This window comes from Physella acuta, unplaced genomic scaffold, assembly GCF_028476545.2.
Source record: "Physella acuta isolate Inbredline_101_S28 unplaced genomic scaffold, ASM2847654v3 ptg000076l, whole genome shotgun sequence".
Lineage (NCBI taxonomy): Eukaryota > Metazoa > Mollusca > Gastropoda > Physidae > Physella > Physella acuta.
The window spans coordinates 161610-179066 of NW_026731596.1; the positions used below are offsets into that span (position 1 = coordinate 161610).

The 17457-nt window shown below is 34.8% G+C and overlaps 1 protein-coding gene across 1 annotated transcript; it reads left to right on the forward strand.

Moving 5' to 3' along the window:
• Positions 1-2792: 2792 nt before the first annotated feature.
• LOC131953494 (isocitrate dehydrogenase [NAD] subunit alpha, mitochondrial) lies at positions 2793-7618 on the forward strand. Its single transcript, XM_059316687.1, has 11 exons — positions 2793-2913; positions 4107-4148; positions 4635-4718; positions 4873-5045; positions 5221-5350; positions 5484-5617; positions 6496-6598; positions 6729-6793; positions 6899-6980; positions 7117-7269; positions 7353-7618. The coding sequence occupies exons 1-11, from the start codon at positions 2794-2796 to the stop codon at positions 7431-7433; spliced, it is 1167 nt and encodes a 388-aa protein (XP_059172670.1). The 5' UTR covers position 2793; the 3' UTR covers positions 7434-7618.
• Positions 7619-17457: the final 9839 nt, after the last annotated feature.

Consider the following 17457-nt stretch of genomic DNA (forward strand, 5'->3'; position numbering starts at 1 on the left):
TCGCAAAAACGCGACATCAAGCACTTATGAACCAAACAGTAATTTCATTTTTTTTAGTCCGGGTCATTTTACTATTTTTACTGTCATGTGTTTCTCTAAAATATCCACGCACAAACAATAGAATATCACAAACTAAACATACAGACATGCAAGGAGATGTAGAATCACTTGCAAATTTCATGAAAACTATACTTTATTAGCTCAGACATTAAAGTTAGATAACTCTGCTGCACCTGCTCACTGACTAACTCTTATGAAAGGGTATTTTGAAGCCTTGCTATCGTGGTTCTACTACACTACAGTAACACACTTTATATGAAAGGACTTCAATCAATGTGTAGAGCCTTAGTTGTCCCCGGTTACGTCATTGTCATTTTCGTGAACTCTTATTCAAGGTCAACTATTAAAGACGCATATTTCTCATTTGACCTATATATATTTGCTATACACACAAAACACGTGAACAAATACTGTCCTAATTGACAGTGTTCAGCCATTGTATATTCGTCCATGCTCAATGCAGCTGCTGTGGGTACTTAGTGTCACTGCTGTGGGTACTCAGTGCCACAGCTGTGGGTACTCACTTCTATTGTTGATGGTACCCTATGTTTCCGATTCGTGCTACGGCTATTGTGCTTGCCTGATTCTGCTATTGATTACCAATGACAGTGCTGTAGCTACATATTGCCACTGGTATGGGTACTCAGTGCTAAAACAGTGGGTACTGAGTGTTGAGGCTGTGGGTACTCATTGTTGAAGCTGTGGGTACTCAGTGTTACTGCAGTTGGTTGTTGGTGTAACTGCTGTGGGTACTCAGCGCTGGAGCTGTTGGTAATCGATAACATTGATGTGGGTACTCAGCCTTAGCAGTGGGTACTCAGTATCACTGCTGTGAGTGCTTAGTGCTCAAACTGTGGTTGCTCAGTGTCATTGATGTTGGTACTCAGTGCTGAAGATGTGGGTACTCAATAACTCTGCTGTCGTTACTAAATGCCAGTATAATGCCACTAATGTGGGTACTCTATAGCACTGCAAAGGACATGTTTGTCAGTACTCAACTTTACTGTATTTATTACGAGGTGTAGGTCTATGCTCAGTGTTATTATTGTCAAGGTCACTGTGAAGACCTTTCTTTGGTGGTAACCAGGATAGTGGTGCACCACCTCACTTCCTGTTGTCTATTTTTTTTTTATGTTCTCCTAATATTTTACAATGCTATTTCAAAGCTAAATTCGTTATATTGTACCCAGCAACATGATCACATTATTTCAGCATCGCTCTCTCACCATATGCAAATGTCAATGAAACAGGTGAACTCTACTTCACCTACCACATGGACCGTAACGTTCTAAAGTGCACTTTTATATATAGGCGAAGAATATATTGTAAATCCTTTACTTATTTATAATCATACTTGAATGAATGACAGCTTGGCGATGCATCATATTTTGTTATACCTGCTTGGCACCCAAGTTCCATTTTATGTCTTATTGCCGGAAAACGCAACAAACTGTAATTAGCAGATAACTTCCAAAATTATTCTCATATGTGATTTTTACTGGCCTGTAGGCAGTTATTAATCTGAATTTTGCCAGTGCTTTCAAAAGTAGCTTTTAACATTTTCTTTGAATTGGATTTTAACCCCACAATAACAAAAGTAACCACACCAGTATAATTAAATTATGGACTATGGTAATCCGTGAAAATGAAATTTATATAGAAAATATATACTTTTAACAGTACCCCCCCCCCCCCCCCCCCCCCCCCGGAGAAAAAAGTCTGGAAGAATCACTGAGTACAGATGGTCTAGCTGATGCTAAGAGGATGCTAAGCCATGTATTGATCAAAAGTGAGGAAAAAAACCCAACAAAACATTGGGAAAATAAAAAAATGCAATATGCTTACTTGTCTTATTAATATATTTATCTGTATGATTGAAAGTATGTTTGTCTGTGGGCATTTCTATAATGAATTGCTACACAATACACCCTATCACCATGCAACATTTTGGAATTGTTGAGAATATTCCTGGGAAGGCTTGTAAGTCTAGATGATATAGAAGGAATGGAACTTAACTGAACACCTCAAGCAAAAAGAAAACAGGGAAGGCCAAGAGTGACGTTGAAGAGTACAGCTGAAAAACAACTGATAAAAGCTAGGGGAGGGTGGGTAGGGCGGCCGCCCATGGTGCTAACTATCAGTGTTTCTTCCAGACTTTTTTCTCCGGGGGGGGGGGCGGTAAAATTCCCCCCCCCCCCCCGAAGAGATGCCTGGAAGAAACTCTGCTAACTATAAGGGGGTAAAAATCGTCAAAAAAAGTGACGTCATTTATGGATGACCCCCTAATGTCAGTTAATAATATAGGTGGATTAACTTTAATTAATCATTAATTGAACTGGCAAAAAGCATATTTCTTCTATATATTTTGCAACTTTTCTCCATGGTGACACCCCCAAAAATGGTGTCACCCCGGTTCGGTCCGCGCCCCCGCCTCGCAAAGCCTCTCGATGTATCGGTGCGTAATATATAGGAATAGGCAACACATGTTGCGGTCGACTCTTTTTTTTAGATTTTGGCCAAAAATATTAAATCAGGCTTTAGTTGGCTTATATTTTTAAATATTCAACGACTCATTTGTAAAAGCTCTACACGTTGTTATTATAAGTGTATTTGTTTTCATAAATATTTACATTTGCTGCTTGCTTTAAGATAATTACATTACATAATACAAAATATATATAAGAATCTTAATTAGCGAAACAGCAACAAAAACAAGAAAATCTGCCTTCTTAAATGTCGTCAAGGTCAACCAATATGGCAGTAAAAATGCTTTTCCGGAGTGTTGGTGGTAAAATAACGGTATTATCGCCACAGATAATCCAAACTCTGCCTTTACTTCAAACAGTTTTTACTGTAGGTTGCACTTAATAAAATTTCAGTGTTTGTATTAATATGCACAGGTCTACATTCAAATATTAATCATTAATCCACGTTTGTTGGAATCGGCGTACTGAAAAACTCAGATAAATCAGAACCATAGATGAAAATATAGATATCTAGATCTAGATCTAGATTCTCTAGATCTAGAATCTATTTATTTATTCTAGATCTAGATCTATATTCTATAGATCTAGATTCTAGAAACTATTAGATCTACTAGTCTAGATCTAGATTCTTGTCTTCTTATGATGGATATAATTTATTAATAATTATATAATTTTATAATTAGCTTGTTATTACTTATTTATTAGTAATTTAATTAGTAATTACTAGGCCTAATTACTTATTAATTATTTAAAATTAATAGACACTAGTTTTGATGAGGGTTTCAGCTTGTTTTAGATTTTAGACTAATATTAATTTATAAATTAGCCTACATAAATTTTTCATTCACAATGTTAAAAATATAAAAACTACAGATTTAATTGATGTTTTTAGTAACGAAGTGTCTACTCGGAATTCAAAATTTTTTTTACCTGCAAAGTTTTGCATTCAAAGTGGGGTTTTCAGTAGATCGATTGTACAGCCAATCAAAGTTTGTCTTATTAAAGTGAAAGGTTATAATTAAGGTTTGATGAAAGAAAATAGAAATGTAGCCTCAAGTTATCTGCACTTTTACAATGTTTCAAGCTTAAGTTTTTTGTTTTTGTTTGCTCTGATGGAAAAATGGAAAAAAAAGCACATTTTTATCCATGTCAGCAATAATGACTGAACCAATCTTGTCAAACTAGGCTGCCTTCTGTATTACTAGTAATTAGTTTGTTATGCCTGTTAACTGAGTTAATCTAGACTACTAGACTCTCAACCATTAAGTTTAATAGTAAAATCCAAAGACTTTAGCTGTTCCAATATACTGAACTCCTTCACACTTCTATCTATTGAGACATATAATGTAAAACTTAGTTCCACTTCCTCAACTTAACAATTTGTTTTCAGAAAAATATAAGTGACATATCCTGAAATACATAGCTCTTTAAATTTTGATTTACCAACTGGTATAATATAGGTTAGCTACTTAGTACTCCAGCTACTTGATCACCCCAAACTGGTCCTTCTAAGATATTATTCCTTGATTTAAAAACATTGATTTATATATTTAATTTCAGAAACAACTTTTTCAACATGGACATAGACATTATTCTTCAGAAGTAAGTGTTGGCCTAAAATTTTCATTTAATTTTAAATCTGTATTTTGTTAAAACTTTCGTGTTACTAATAATAATAATTTAAAATAAATAATAAAATTGTGTATTAATTAATTATTTATTCTTGGCCTAATTAAAATTAACCGTGAAAACTATAAACATATATAACCTTTATAATCATTGGACACAACATTATCACATTCATTAAGTAAAATATCACATTTCATAGCATTGTGTGCTTAAATAATAAGAGGAAAACTCCTTGGTTTTATGCTTTGAAATATTACAAATTACAGTTAAGAAAATGGTTATGTGTCGCATTCTCTTTCTCATTACTGTATTCTTGACATTATATTTAAGTTGTAGTTACTGAATCCAACATCTGAGTAATTTTTAAAAAATGTCTAACTGTTTAGAAATTTTTGTTGCTATGGTAATTAGTTTATGTTTTGGCCAAAATAGTTGATTTGGAATTGTTAATTATTTTAGAAACAATTGGTGACTATGATTCCTGGTGACGGCATTGGCCCAGAGATTTCTGTAGCTGTGAAACAGATTTTCTCTGCTGCAGGGGTAAGATTTGATGCCTCCATGTTATTGCCTAACTATAGAACTAACTAGTACAGTAAAAATAAATCTTGTTGGAAAACATATATTTAGCTTTGTTAATTAATTACACTGCACATTAAACAAGGCAATTTATAATATGAATGAATGTACCATACAGGTTCCCATTGAATGGGAAGATGTTGATGTCACACCTGTCAAAGGGCCAGATGGAGTATTCAGACTGCCATCAAAAATTTTTGAATCTATGAGCAGGACAAAAGTTGGCCTTAAAGGACCATTGGCTACACCTATTGGCAAAGGTCACCAGTCACTAAATCTTGCGCTCAGAAAGTAAGATAACTATATAACACTGTTCTTAAAGCTTTATCAGCTGTTTAATTTATGATTATGCAATGCTTATGATACGTTAGGTAATATTGAAAAAGTGTTATAATTTTAAAATTTTATAATTAGCAGCACTTCTTTATAAATAAGATTGATTGTATGCCCTTTTTGTGTATTTTAGAGCTTTTAGTCTTTATGCCAATGTAAGACCCTGCAAATCTATTGAAGGCTATGAAACTCCTTACAAAAATGTGGACATTGTAACAATACGTGAAAACACAGAAGGAGAATACAGTGGTATTGAACATATTGTAAGTTTATTGCTGAACGTATAGTCTCTCTATGTATGTGTGTTTGTAAATACTATTATTTTTTTTTAAATTGAGCAGTAAAGTAGAAGATCTACTAGATATTATTCTTGTTGATTTTTTCCCATCCTTTTAGATAGTTGAGGGAGTTGTACAGAGTATTAAGTTGATTACAGAAACTGCATCCAGGAGAGTGGCAGAATATGCTTTCAAGTATGCCAGAGAGAATAAAAGATCCACAGTTACAGCTGTACATAAAGCTAATATCATGTAAGTACTTGCCTCAGAAAATTTCACCTAAATAATTTCTTCTTTGTGTGATACAATGATTACAGTAGAGATTCATTGTGCCATGTGTATGTAAACACTTGCCTGTTCAAGCACTACTTACTGTGTAGAAGATTTGGTCTGACAAATTATTGCTGGAATGTGTATTTTATCACTTTTAACCATTAATGTCCCATTCATTCTACCAAAACTCCACCCATGACGGCCCGATGTAAGGAGCATAACTCTGTATGATCAAGTGAATAGTTTCACAAAATATTTGTTTTTGTCTAAATGAAATTAAAAATTAAGATAAAAACTACTGCTTAATGTTGGGAATAAACCTGGCTTTCCAACAGTATTAAATAGAATATATTATATTTGGTAAAAGTACAGTATAAAAATAAAAAATGTCGGAGAAAATTCAAAACAGGTCATTTTCGGTAGTCAACTTTATTTATTTTTGTCTAAACAACTATGCATCGAATTTAACAGTTAAATATCAATTTGGTTATGTTTAAGATATATAATTCATAAAATACATGCCTAGATACGTTTAGAGGCATTACTTTATTTTATTTTTAATATTAAATCTACTAAAAATAGGACAGATGAGTCTAAAATTTCGAGATAGAAAGAAACTATTATTTTTTATCTTTCAAAAGCGCCATTGCAATTAGAAGACCGGAAAAGGATGCTGAAACAATCCGACTTCCTGTTTAGTTAAAAATTAGGATTTGTAGGCCAAATTTTAATGAAACAAATTTAATTTTTCTATGCGTATTGTAAGCGGGCGGCAGCGGGCGTTACGGGACATTAACGGTGTCGGGCGGCAGCGGGCGTTACGGGACATTAATGGTTAAAAATGTTATCTATTTCAGGCGAATGTCGGATGGTTTATTTTTGAAGTGCTGCAGAGACGTTGCTGCTAAAAATAAAGACATCAAGTTCTCTGAAATGTATTTAGATACTGTGTGTCTGAATGTGAGTGTATTTAAATCAAATAAATAATTAGATTTAAGTTTGAAATAAAACAATCAAGTATTCAATCCAGTCAAGTATATTGTTATGCCAGCTAAATAGCTTGTACATGCATATTTTGTTGAAATTTCAGCTTGTTCAAGATCCCTTATCTTTTGATGTTTTAGTCATGCCTAACTTGTATGGAGATATTTTGAGGTACATATTTTTTCTCCTATGTTGAAAACTTACTTAAGTTATTATATGTAAACTAAACATCACATGTAAAATAATTAATGTCAATGACAACCTTTTTTTCTGCAGTGATTTGTGTGCAGGTTTAATTGGTGGTCTTGGTGTAACACCCAGTGGTAACATTGGAGAGGAAGGTGCTCTGTTTGAATCTGTGAGTCATTTGGTTTACAAAAAAGTAGCTCACTAGCAGTATATAATATTTTACAAAAACTTTCTTAAAATATACTGGAAAAAAAATTAAAGATAAAAACTTTGAAGTTTTTGAATTGCTTCGTTGTCTGTCCTAGGTACATGGTACTGCTCCAGATATAGCCGGCCAAAACAAAGCCAATCCCACAGCTCTGCTGCTGAGTGCTGTAATGATGCTCAGATATATGGGCCTCACTCAGCATGCTGACAGAATAGAGACTGCTACTTTTGAAGTCATTCGTGAAGGAAAAGTAAGATTATAATTTGTGATTCTTAATATTTCCATCATTGTAAACTATAAGGCAGCTGTAATTCTAAATCTCTTGTGTTTCAGTTTTTGACTGGAGATCTGAAGGGAAAAGCCACTTGCTCAGAGTATACAGAAGAAATTTGTAGGAAAGTTGCAGCTAGTTAAATTTTATAGTTTGTTCAGGAAATCATAGTACATATGTTGTCATTGGTCATAAAAAAAAATGCTCAATGTTGTATTTTAGTTGAATCTCCTCCATAAAATGTACAATTTTATCTAATGGGTACAAAAATAGTGACAGATTTTTCAATTAATCCAAAATTCTGTGTAATCCAAAAGAACTAGTATCTAATAGAGTAAACTTCCAACAAAAACTGTGTTCATCAAGTTAACAGCAAATAAATGTTTATCTGAGTTTCGTATGGCTGGTGTGCAAGATCTCTGCAACTGCAATGCAAGTGTGAATTTATCATTGAAGTATGCTGACTGTATTTATTTGAAAATCATGCATTAAACATTTAAGAAAAGTGTGAGTAAAAAATGTAATGTCTTTTCATTGAATGCTGTAAAATGTCTGTTTTAGCCCTACATTTTTTACTTCCCTTTACAGTTTTCTAATCAGTTGATTCTCATTGAGAACACTTTGGGTTTTAAAGCTTTTCTGAGAAACCAAAGATTTAAGAAATCTGGACATAATTTTTCAGCTCTAAACATTGTTTACAGATAGCCTGCATGGTGATCAATGCAGTAATGGGCTGTTTCCAGAATGATTTCCATCAGTGTTTTCTCTTTAAAGCTTTGAAATTCAAAAAATTGGTTTGATTTCATGTTCTGTCATTTACAGGGTCTGATTTTGTTATTAAATTTAAATGTTTTAATTAATTTCTTCAGTAGACATTTTTATTTTATAGTTGAATTAGTTAAAATATTTATGCTTTTGGGTACTGGTATATCAGTGCTCAAATTTACTAGTCCACCCATGAAGATTTTCCACAAAACTTTATTGATGTTGTAAATATTAATGTAAATTCATTTTAGTTTGTATTGATTTCATGAAACAAAAACTACCTTGTGAATTATTGTGGTAAGCTTTATAATTATTATTAACCGTTCCTACTCACCAGCCTTGCACATTAGGGGGTTTTGGAGCAAAGAGGTTTAATTAAGTGTAGTATTTTTTTTTTTTTGTTGAATCCTTACAATCAATTCAAAATAGTAAATATTTGAAAAATATAGGACCAAAATATAACACAAAGTAGGTAAGCTTCCACTTTTTAAAAAAAGACATCAAACCTGCTTTTGCGAGAAACTTGTTGGAAGAATTTGTGGTAGGAGCTTATTTCACTCTGAGGCTATACAATAATAATGATTAATTCTTTACTAACCCTGAATAACCAGTTATGTTAGAGAACTTGAGATTTTAAGTACAAAGAGAAAAAAATGCTTTGTTGATAGAAAAAATCAACACTATTAGTATTAATAAAAAGTACTTACTGCAAGCGACATTAGTTTTATAACAAACTTGGTTATTGAACCAAATACTCATAGACTTGAATAAATAAATTTTACAAATATTGTGTTATCCTTTTCTCATTTTTTATTTTATCTAATTATCCATTGGCTCTCCATAGGTACAGTTTCTTCCAGGCAACTCTTTCAGGGAAGGGGGGAAGGCTCCATTCCTCCCCCAAAACGAAATGGAATATATATAGAAAACTTACTTTTACCAGTGTCCGCATTGTATGATGGAGAAACTTTCATGTATCAACTGTCATGGTGGAGAATCTGTCATGGTGGTGATTTTTTCACGGTGGAGCATCTGTCATGTATTAACTGTCATGGTGGAGCATCTGTCATGTATTAACTGTCATGGTTGAGCATCTGTTGTCATGGTGGAGAATCTGTCATGGTGGTGATTTTTTCATGGTGGAGCATCTGTCATGTATTAACTGTCATGGTGAAGTATCTGTCATGTATCAACTGTCATGGTGAAGTATCTGTCATTATTGTGAACTGCCTCAGATCCCAGTAAGCAGCCAGTTGTTATCCCTGTCTTTTGATGACGTCAATGAAACCTTCACGTTACTGGAGTTCCTGTTGCTGCCGTGTTATTGAAGCGCTTATTTCAGTAGGGGTCTGCCCCCCCCCCCCCCCCCCCCCGAACGAAATGGAATTTATATAGAAAACATACTTTAACAACAGTGTCCGCATGCTTGTATACACTCTCAGCATTTATATTACAACCATAAGTGCTTACATTCTTAAATAAAATCAATATTTTATTCAATGAAATTATGATCAAGTTTTTCCTCTAATATCAATTTCTTTGTATGGCCGAAGTAACCATTTCTGAATTCAATTCTAGCCTTACCATAATCAATTCTTTACACCCAATCGGTGGCATAAAAAAGTATGTCGGGAACTTTGGCCCTCACAGAAAGCCTTTAGGAGACAGACAGTAGAACCAGTTGCCGTGTTTTCGCTACAAATGCCAGGGCTTGTAATTGGAATGGGTAAAGCTCCACCCAATCAATGGCGGTCGATGGAGACAGTTTAAAGTGGACGCGTATTTCCTGTCAGCCAACGCTGTGACGGCCCAGTCTTAACAAAGATTTATATTTAGCCTTATTTTAATCCCTGTCTGTTGTAATAATCCAAGGGTAATAACTCCGATATTCTCCGGCTTTGATGTCGCTTGTATATTGGCCGGCCAGGACCAGTACTGGCCGCGTGCTAGCAGAGTTTGGCCGTCACTTCATCAAAGGAAGATTGGACAACAAGTGACTTAGCCTCTTAAGTGTGACACACGGGTTGTAAATGGCAACAGTTGATTGGTCGATTTTTTTATTTCATGATCGGTACAAAGATTTCTGAGTCACTGAGATTATCCGCATATTTTTCTATGTGGGCCTTATATGTGTCGACACAAAGCACCAGACTTGTGTATGTAGGTACCCAGGTACTGTTATGTAGCCTACACCACAAGAATTCAGACTTGTGCTGTCATATCGCCGTTATCACACAACGCCAGCTTTGTATGTGTACGTGATACGGCATGAAGCCTGCACGACTAAACATCGGACTTCTAGCCTGTGTGCTAGCAGATATAAATGGCGTGTTACTTATTTTACGATAAAAACAAATTTCCGGTATGTTTCCAAAGCAAGGAGGATATTCTGTTGAAAACTCCGCTGAAAGCACCAGACTTTGTAGTATTTGACAAATTTACACCTTGAATAATGTGACAGTTGCCAGAATCTTCTTTGGTTAGTAAAAATGGAAATTATTCTATTAGGATTAGTCGGAAATTATTTTCAGGCGGTTACAATTTTTTTTTGAGTTAATATTCAGTGATTGAAAACATTTTTATATCTAGGTAAGGGGATATTTTTCTCGAAAATATTTTCAACCACCAGTAGGCCTAAACTGGAATATATTTTAAAAAAATATTTTAAACCGCTAAACTGTATGACAGAAAATAGAAATATTTACTTATTGTTTTAAAGCTTCGCACAGTAACATTACATCACTATGTAATACATTTCAAATCACTACACTTTCATATTTGGGGATGTTTACCTCTGATTTTGACAAACACCATTTGCCTGTTTTGTTTTCACGCTTGACCAAAACAATAGCCCAGACACAGCCTTATAAAGTTTCACTTCAACTTTTTAGTTATTACAATTATTTTATCGATTTTTTCCGGCCGTTTAATTTTACTGCACTTTATGGAAATTCCAGTTAAAATGCGCATTATATTTTTGTAGTAGTCATCTTTCTTTGACCTCCATCAATACAAACAGTTGTAGCAACTATATTTATACTGTCGAAGTCATTAATGGAATTGTGGGTATGTTCTTAAAATTAACAGTAGGCCAATAGACTAGAGATCCTGCTTATAATATACATGTCCTGCTTACATTAGAGTTGAGTTATTGACAAGAGGTGCTAACAGTAGGCCTATAAACTAGAGGTCCTGCTTATAACATACATGTCCTGCTTACATTAGAGTGGAGTTATTGACAGAAGGTGCTAACAGTAGGCCAATAGACTAGAGGTCCTGCTTATAACATACATGTCCTGCTTACAATAGAGTGGAGTTGTTTACAATATATTGTAGTTACCTACAGCTAGCACATATCTAAAGAAGGATCCCAAACCTTCGAACTGCTGGTGTTTTCGTGTACTAGAAACAAATCTCCACTAGAGTGTTTGACTATAGTACAGTGACCCGGTCTCCGCTCAATTTCATCATTTGAATACCGTTCTATGGCTTCCCGTTGTCTCAGGGCAAACCAGTTGAAACTCCTCTAAAATCGAATGAAAAGAACTGACATGACAAATGAACTGAAAGCCCAAGCAAATAGATTCTGCCTGGCCAGTGGTAGAACCTTCTGATTTGAATTGACTTCCATTTGTACATTTGAAGGTAGGGGTTTAGACAAATAATTCCTGCCGTTCCTGGTCTTCCCGCAATATTCCATTCGCCAGTCGGGCGGGGAGCAGACAGGAAAATAACGGAAGCCATAGCCGAATTTCATCAAAGCCACAACGCTGAGTCGCTAATCAAAGACAAGAAAATAGGAACAGACGAAGGCGGCGAAAAGCAGACTAGTGACGTCATCCATTCTAAACGGACCTCTTGTAATTTCCAATTAAATTTTTGGTGAAACAATTTTACATTACATTTTTGGTGAGACAATTTTACATTACATTTTGTGGTGAAACAATTTTACATCACATTTTGTGGTGAAACAATTTTACATCACATTTTGTGGTGAAACAATTTTACATTACATTTTGTGGTGAAACAATTTTACATTACATTTTGTGGTGAAACAATTTTAACATTACATTTTGTGGTGAAACAATTTTACATTACATTTTGTGGTGAAACAATTTTACATTACATTTTGTGGTGAAACAATTTTACATTACATTTTGTGGTGAAACAATTTTACATTACATTTTTGGTGAAACAATTTTACATTACATTTTGTGGTGAAACAATTTTACATTTTGTGGTGAAACAATTTTACATTAAATTTTGTGGTGAAACAATTTTACATTACATTTTTGGTGAAACAATTTTACATTACATTTTGTGGTGAAACAATTTTACATTACATTTTGTGGTGAAACAATTTTACATTACATTTTTGGTGAAACAATTTTACATTACATTTTGTGGTGAAACAATTTTACATTTTGTGGTGAAACAATTTTACATTAAATTTTGTGGTGAAACAATTTTACATTACATTTTTGGTGAAACAATTTTACATTACATTTTGTGGTGAAACAATTTTACATTACATTTTGTGGTGAAACAATTTTACATTACATTTTTGGTGAAACAATTTTACATTACATTTTGTGGTGAAACAATTTTTTCATTTTGTGGTGAAACAATTTTACATTACATTTTGTGGTGAAACAATTTTACATTACATTTTGTGGTGAGACGATTTTACATTACATTTTGTGGTGAAACAATTTTACATTACATTTTGTGGTGAAACAATTTTAACATTACATTTTGTGGTGAAACAATTTTACATTACATTTTGTGGTGAAACAATTTTACATTACATTTTGTGGTGAAACAATTTTACATTACATTTTGTGGTGAAACAATTTTACATTACATTTTTGGTGAAACAATTTTACATTACATTTTGTGGTGAAACAATTTTACATTTTGTGGTGAAACAATTTTACATTAAATTTTGTGGTGAAACAATTTTACATTACATTTTTGGTGAAACAATTTTACATTACATTTTGTGGTGAAACAATTTTACATTACATTTTGTGGTGAAACAATTTTACATTACATTTTTGGTGAAACAATTTTACATTACATTTTGTGGTGAAACAATTTTACATTTTGTGGTGAAACAATTTTACATTAAATTTTGTGGTGAAACAATTTTACATTACATTTTTGGTGAAACAATTTTACATTACATTTTGTGGTGAAACAATTTTACATTACATTTTGTGGTGAAACAATTTTACATTACATTTTTGGTGAAACAATTTTACATTACATTTTGTGGTGAAACAATTTTTTCATTTTGTGGTGAAACAATTTTACATTACATTTTGTGGTGAAACAATTTTACATTACATTTTGTGGTGAGACGATTTTACATTACATTTTTGGTGAGACAATTTTACATTACATTTTGTGGTGAGACAATTGTACATTACATTTTGTGGTGAGACAATTCTACATTACATTTTTGGTGAGACAATTTTACATTAAATTTTGTGGTGAGACAATTTTACATTACATTTTTGGTGAAACAATTTTACATTACATTTTTGGTGAGAAAATTTTACATTACATTTTTGGTGAGACAATTAAACACAGAAATTTTGGTGACACAAATTTAACATACAATTTTATGGTGAGACAATTTAGCATTAACATTTTTGGTGAGACAATTTAACATTACATTTTTGGTGAGAAAATTCCGTATAAATTTTATTGGTTAGAGAAGTTAAAATGAAATTTGTAGTGTGAAACAACAAGTTTCTGGCGAGGAAATGAAATGTTACATTTAAATGCGCAAATTGTAATACATTGATGTAAACAGTTGAACTGACAGGTATGCAGTACAGTAATACAGCAACACCATACTAGAGTGCAAAGAGTGCTAGAGAGGTGGTAGAGAGAGTGCTAGAGAGGTGGTAGAGAGATTGCTAGAGAGGTGGTAGAGAAGTGCTAGAGAGGTGGTAAAGAGCAGTGGCGTAGCCAGGATCGTCTCATAGTGGGGGGGGGGGGTGTCAATTTTTTTTCCATCTAGCTGTATGTTATTGCTTCGCTATGATGTAAAATAAATTGAAATTAGGACTCAGAAGAAATAAGAAAAAACACACAATGTAGGCCGACAACACAAAACAATTTATCACTCTGAACAAAAAGTGCTAGAGAGTTTGAAGATCTCGCAAGTCGTGCCGGAATATGTTAACATTTGTCTAGGGCAGAAGCGACCTTCAGGTAATGGGCAGAAATTGTTGGCAGCAAATATAGGCTACACACATGCAATTTTGGACATTTCTCTTTGGGAGAGTGACGTGAAGGTTGCCCCTCCACCCCACATGTCGCTGACCACACGTTTATCTGTTTAAAACGTCATTGGTTGGCTGCATGCACTGCCAGGTCGATCAGTGCACGTGACACTGTCGTCAGAGAGGTGTGGCTGGAGGGGTCGCATTGAATGTTCTAGAATTAGTTGCAGTACGAGTTATATCTGATCAGACAAAAATCTGGACAAAAGTTTTCAGAACAATGCAATTTCCAAATCTCTGATCGAAAACATGATGTCAACCTTATGTCCTACTTGCACGATTAGCAATTTAAACACATTTGTGGTAGTACATTCGATTGTACATTTGATGAAATAAACACGAATGCCTACATATATGTTTATAAATTGTGTTATTCGAGGAAGTATAATTAAGGCAGCCAGTCCGTGTAAGAAGTATAATTAAGGCAGCCAGTCCGTGTAAGAAGTATAATTTAGGCTGAGCACATTTAGTTAGAATGTCGCGGGTAATCCCTGAAGAAATAAGCCACCACATTAACCGTTTTGGTAACCACGAGGGACCAATAGACTCGCTTTCAACCTGGCTTGTAGCTACAAATGTTGTCTATTCACAATGGTTTGTAATGCTAAAGACGTAAACTAACCTGTTGCTATGGTTACTGGACAGTGAGGCCAGATTGTCATTAGGCTCGAAACTCTGGTTTCAGCTAAGTTGTTAAAAGTAGAAAGCACAGCATGCTAAGTACTTCTGATCATTGATATTTTATAATCAGCCGCCCTCCCCGCAGAAAATAATAACACACTAACAATAAATAAATAAATAAATAGCAACAACAAACGAACTAAAACAACTTAACAACCACCCCAACAATAAAATGCCAACAGTTTCTATATTTTTGTCCTCGAACATGTTCGCGTTTTATGCTGGCTTATAAAAAAGCGCATTTACAATTTATAAAGAAATAAATTCGATTATTTTCGCTACAAGATGTTTAAATATTCAGCGAAACTCTCTAACACGATGTTAAATCTGGCTATCGTCTGCACCAGACAGGGATGAGCATGGGGCGCCCATCCCGCTGTGCGGATGGGTCCCCTACGGCTGCACTTATCATTATCGTAATAAACAAACCCATGATTCCAAGGTTGAATTATTAACGCCATAATCCCCCCACAAAAAAATTTCACGCACGTGCCCACCTTATATGGACACGTCAACATCCGGGTAACGGGAACAGCTTCCCGCCCAGCGATCACTTTCATTTGTTTCTGCATCAGCTCCCGCACCCCGCCCCAGTCCAGTAATTAAAGCCTGCTTGAGTGGAGGCCTGGCGTCTCCCGCTAGGGTGAGCCTGGTGGTTCCATGAATACTGATAAGTCTGGCCGCCCGTTGAATCTTCACTTTGTCACAGCGAGATGCCGTGTGGACGCTGACGGGAGGCTTTCCGTACACTTCATCGTCCCCTCACGCCTTAACTCCCCTTCAATCTCCCCCGCTAGTCGCCGCTTCGGTCGCTAATCCTAACCGTAAGCACTCGCCGCGTCTGGTTCGGTTTATTGGGGGCAGTAACTTGTAACATTAGTTGTTAGAGGAATCTATTGTAACATTAGTTGTTAGAGGAATCTATTGTAACATTAGTTGTTAGAGGAATCTATTGTAACATTAGTTGTTAGAGGAATCTATTGTAACATTTGTTGTTAGAGGAATCTATTGTAACATTAGTTGTTAGAGGAATCTATTGTAACATTTGTTGTTAGAAAAATCTATTGTAACATTAGTTGTTAGAAAAATCTATTGTAACATTAGATTACAGAGGAATCTATTGTAACATTAGGTTATAGAGGACATCTAATGTAACATTAGGTTATAGAAGACATCTAATATAAAATTAGGTTGTAATCTAATGCAACATTAGTTAATAGGAAACATCTGGCCGAACATTACTTTTCAGCGAGAAATACAGCCTGTTAAATCTCAATAGCTAGCATCGTCTAAAGTTTAACACACTCTGTACAGTGAAGCCTTCTGCTACATTGGAGAGCTCAAAGGGTTTATGTAAACATCGATCTATTAAGATATTTAAATGATACAAAGTCTGTTGACCAATGACAACTGATATAACCAGAAAATTCTGGACCACAAACAACTGATATATGATATAATCAGAAAATTGTTGACCACAGACAACTGATATAACCACCAAGCTGACCACGGACAACTGATATATGATATAACCAGAAAACTGTTGACCACGGACAAATGATATATGATATAACCAGAAAACTGTTGGCCACAGACAACTGATATATGATATAACCAGAAAACTGTTGACCACAGACAACTGATATATGATATAACCAGAAAACTGTTGACCACAGACAACTGATATATGATATAACCAGAAAACAGCCACGGACAAATGATATAACCACCAAATTGTCGACTGTGGATAGCTGATGTAACCACCATAACTGACGCTAAATCCAGAGCTTAAAACTACTTCAGCTCCCCCCTCCTCCCCCCACCAGAAAAGAAAAAAAATGAAAAAAAAAATCCGCCGGACGGAAAGTTGCCACCAAAGCCGGAAAAAATTACCCATGGTGCCAGAGGTTTTAACCAGAGTATAAATAATTCACGTCAGCCGGCGACAATGGCCGTCATTCTAGAACATTCTACAGGATATTAGCTGTTGCGGGAATAATGACCGTTGTTTACAATTGAAGCAGGGAGCTAATTTGTGTGTAACAGCCTTAACTCAGGCGGTTCTCGCCCCTGAAACAGCCGGGGATTCCCCACAAGTTGCTCAAATTGTGGGAGCCACCGTCAACAATTGCAGAGAAACTCGTCAAAAACAACAACAGGAAACAGAAGATGGCGTCGCAGGAACAATTATTATTTTTGTAACAGACACCGTTTTTGTCTTTATTCGCGTATAAATGTTATGTGAGTGATAGAAATATGTGGAAAATAAACATGTGTTTTTGAGTTTTGTGTGTGTTTAATGACACAGTTCATCCATTTGAATCCTCAGTGTAGATTTGTGTTCTAGACTCGTGTTTTAGACTGTAGGTCTGACCTATAGAACTGGGAACACACAGTCATGTTAACATACGGACTACAGTCATAT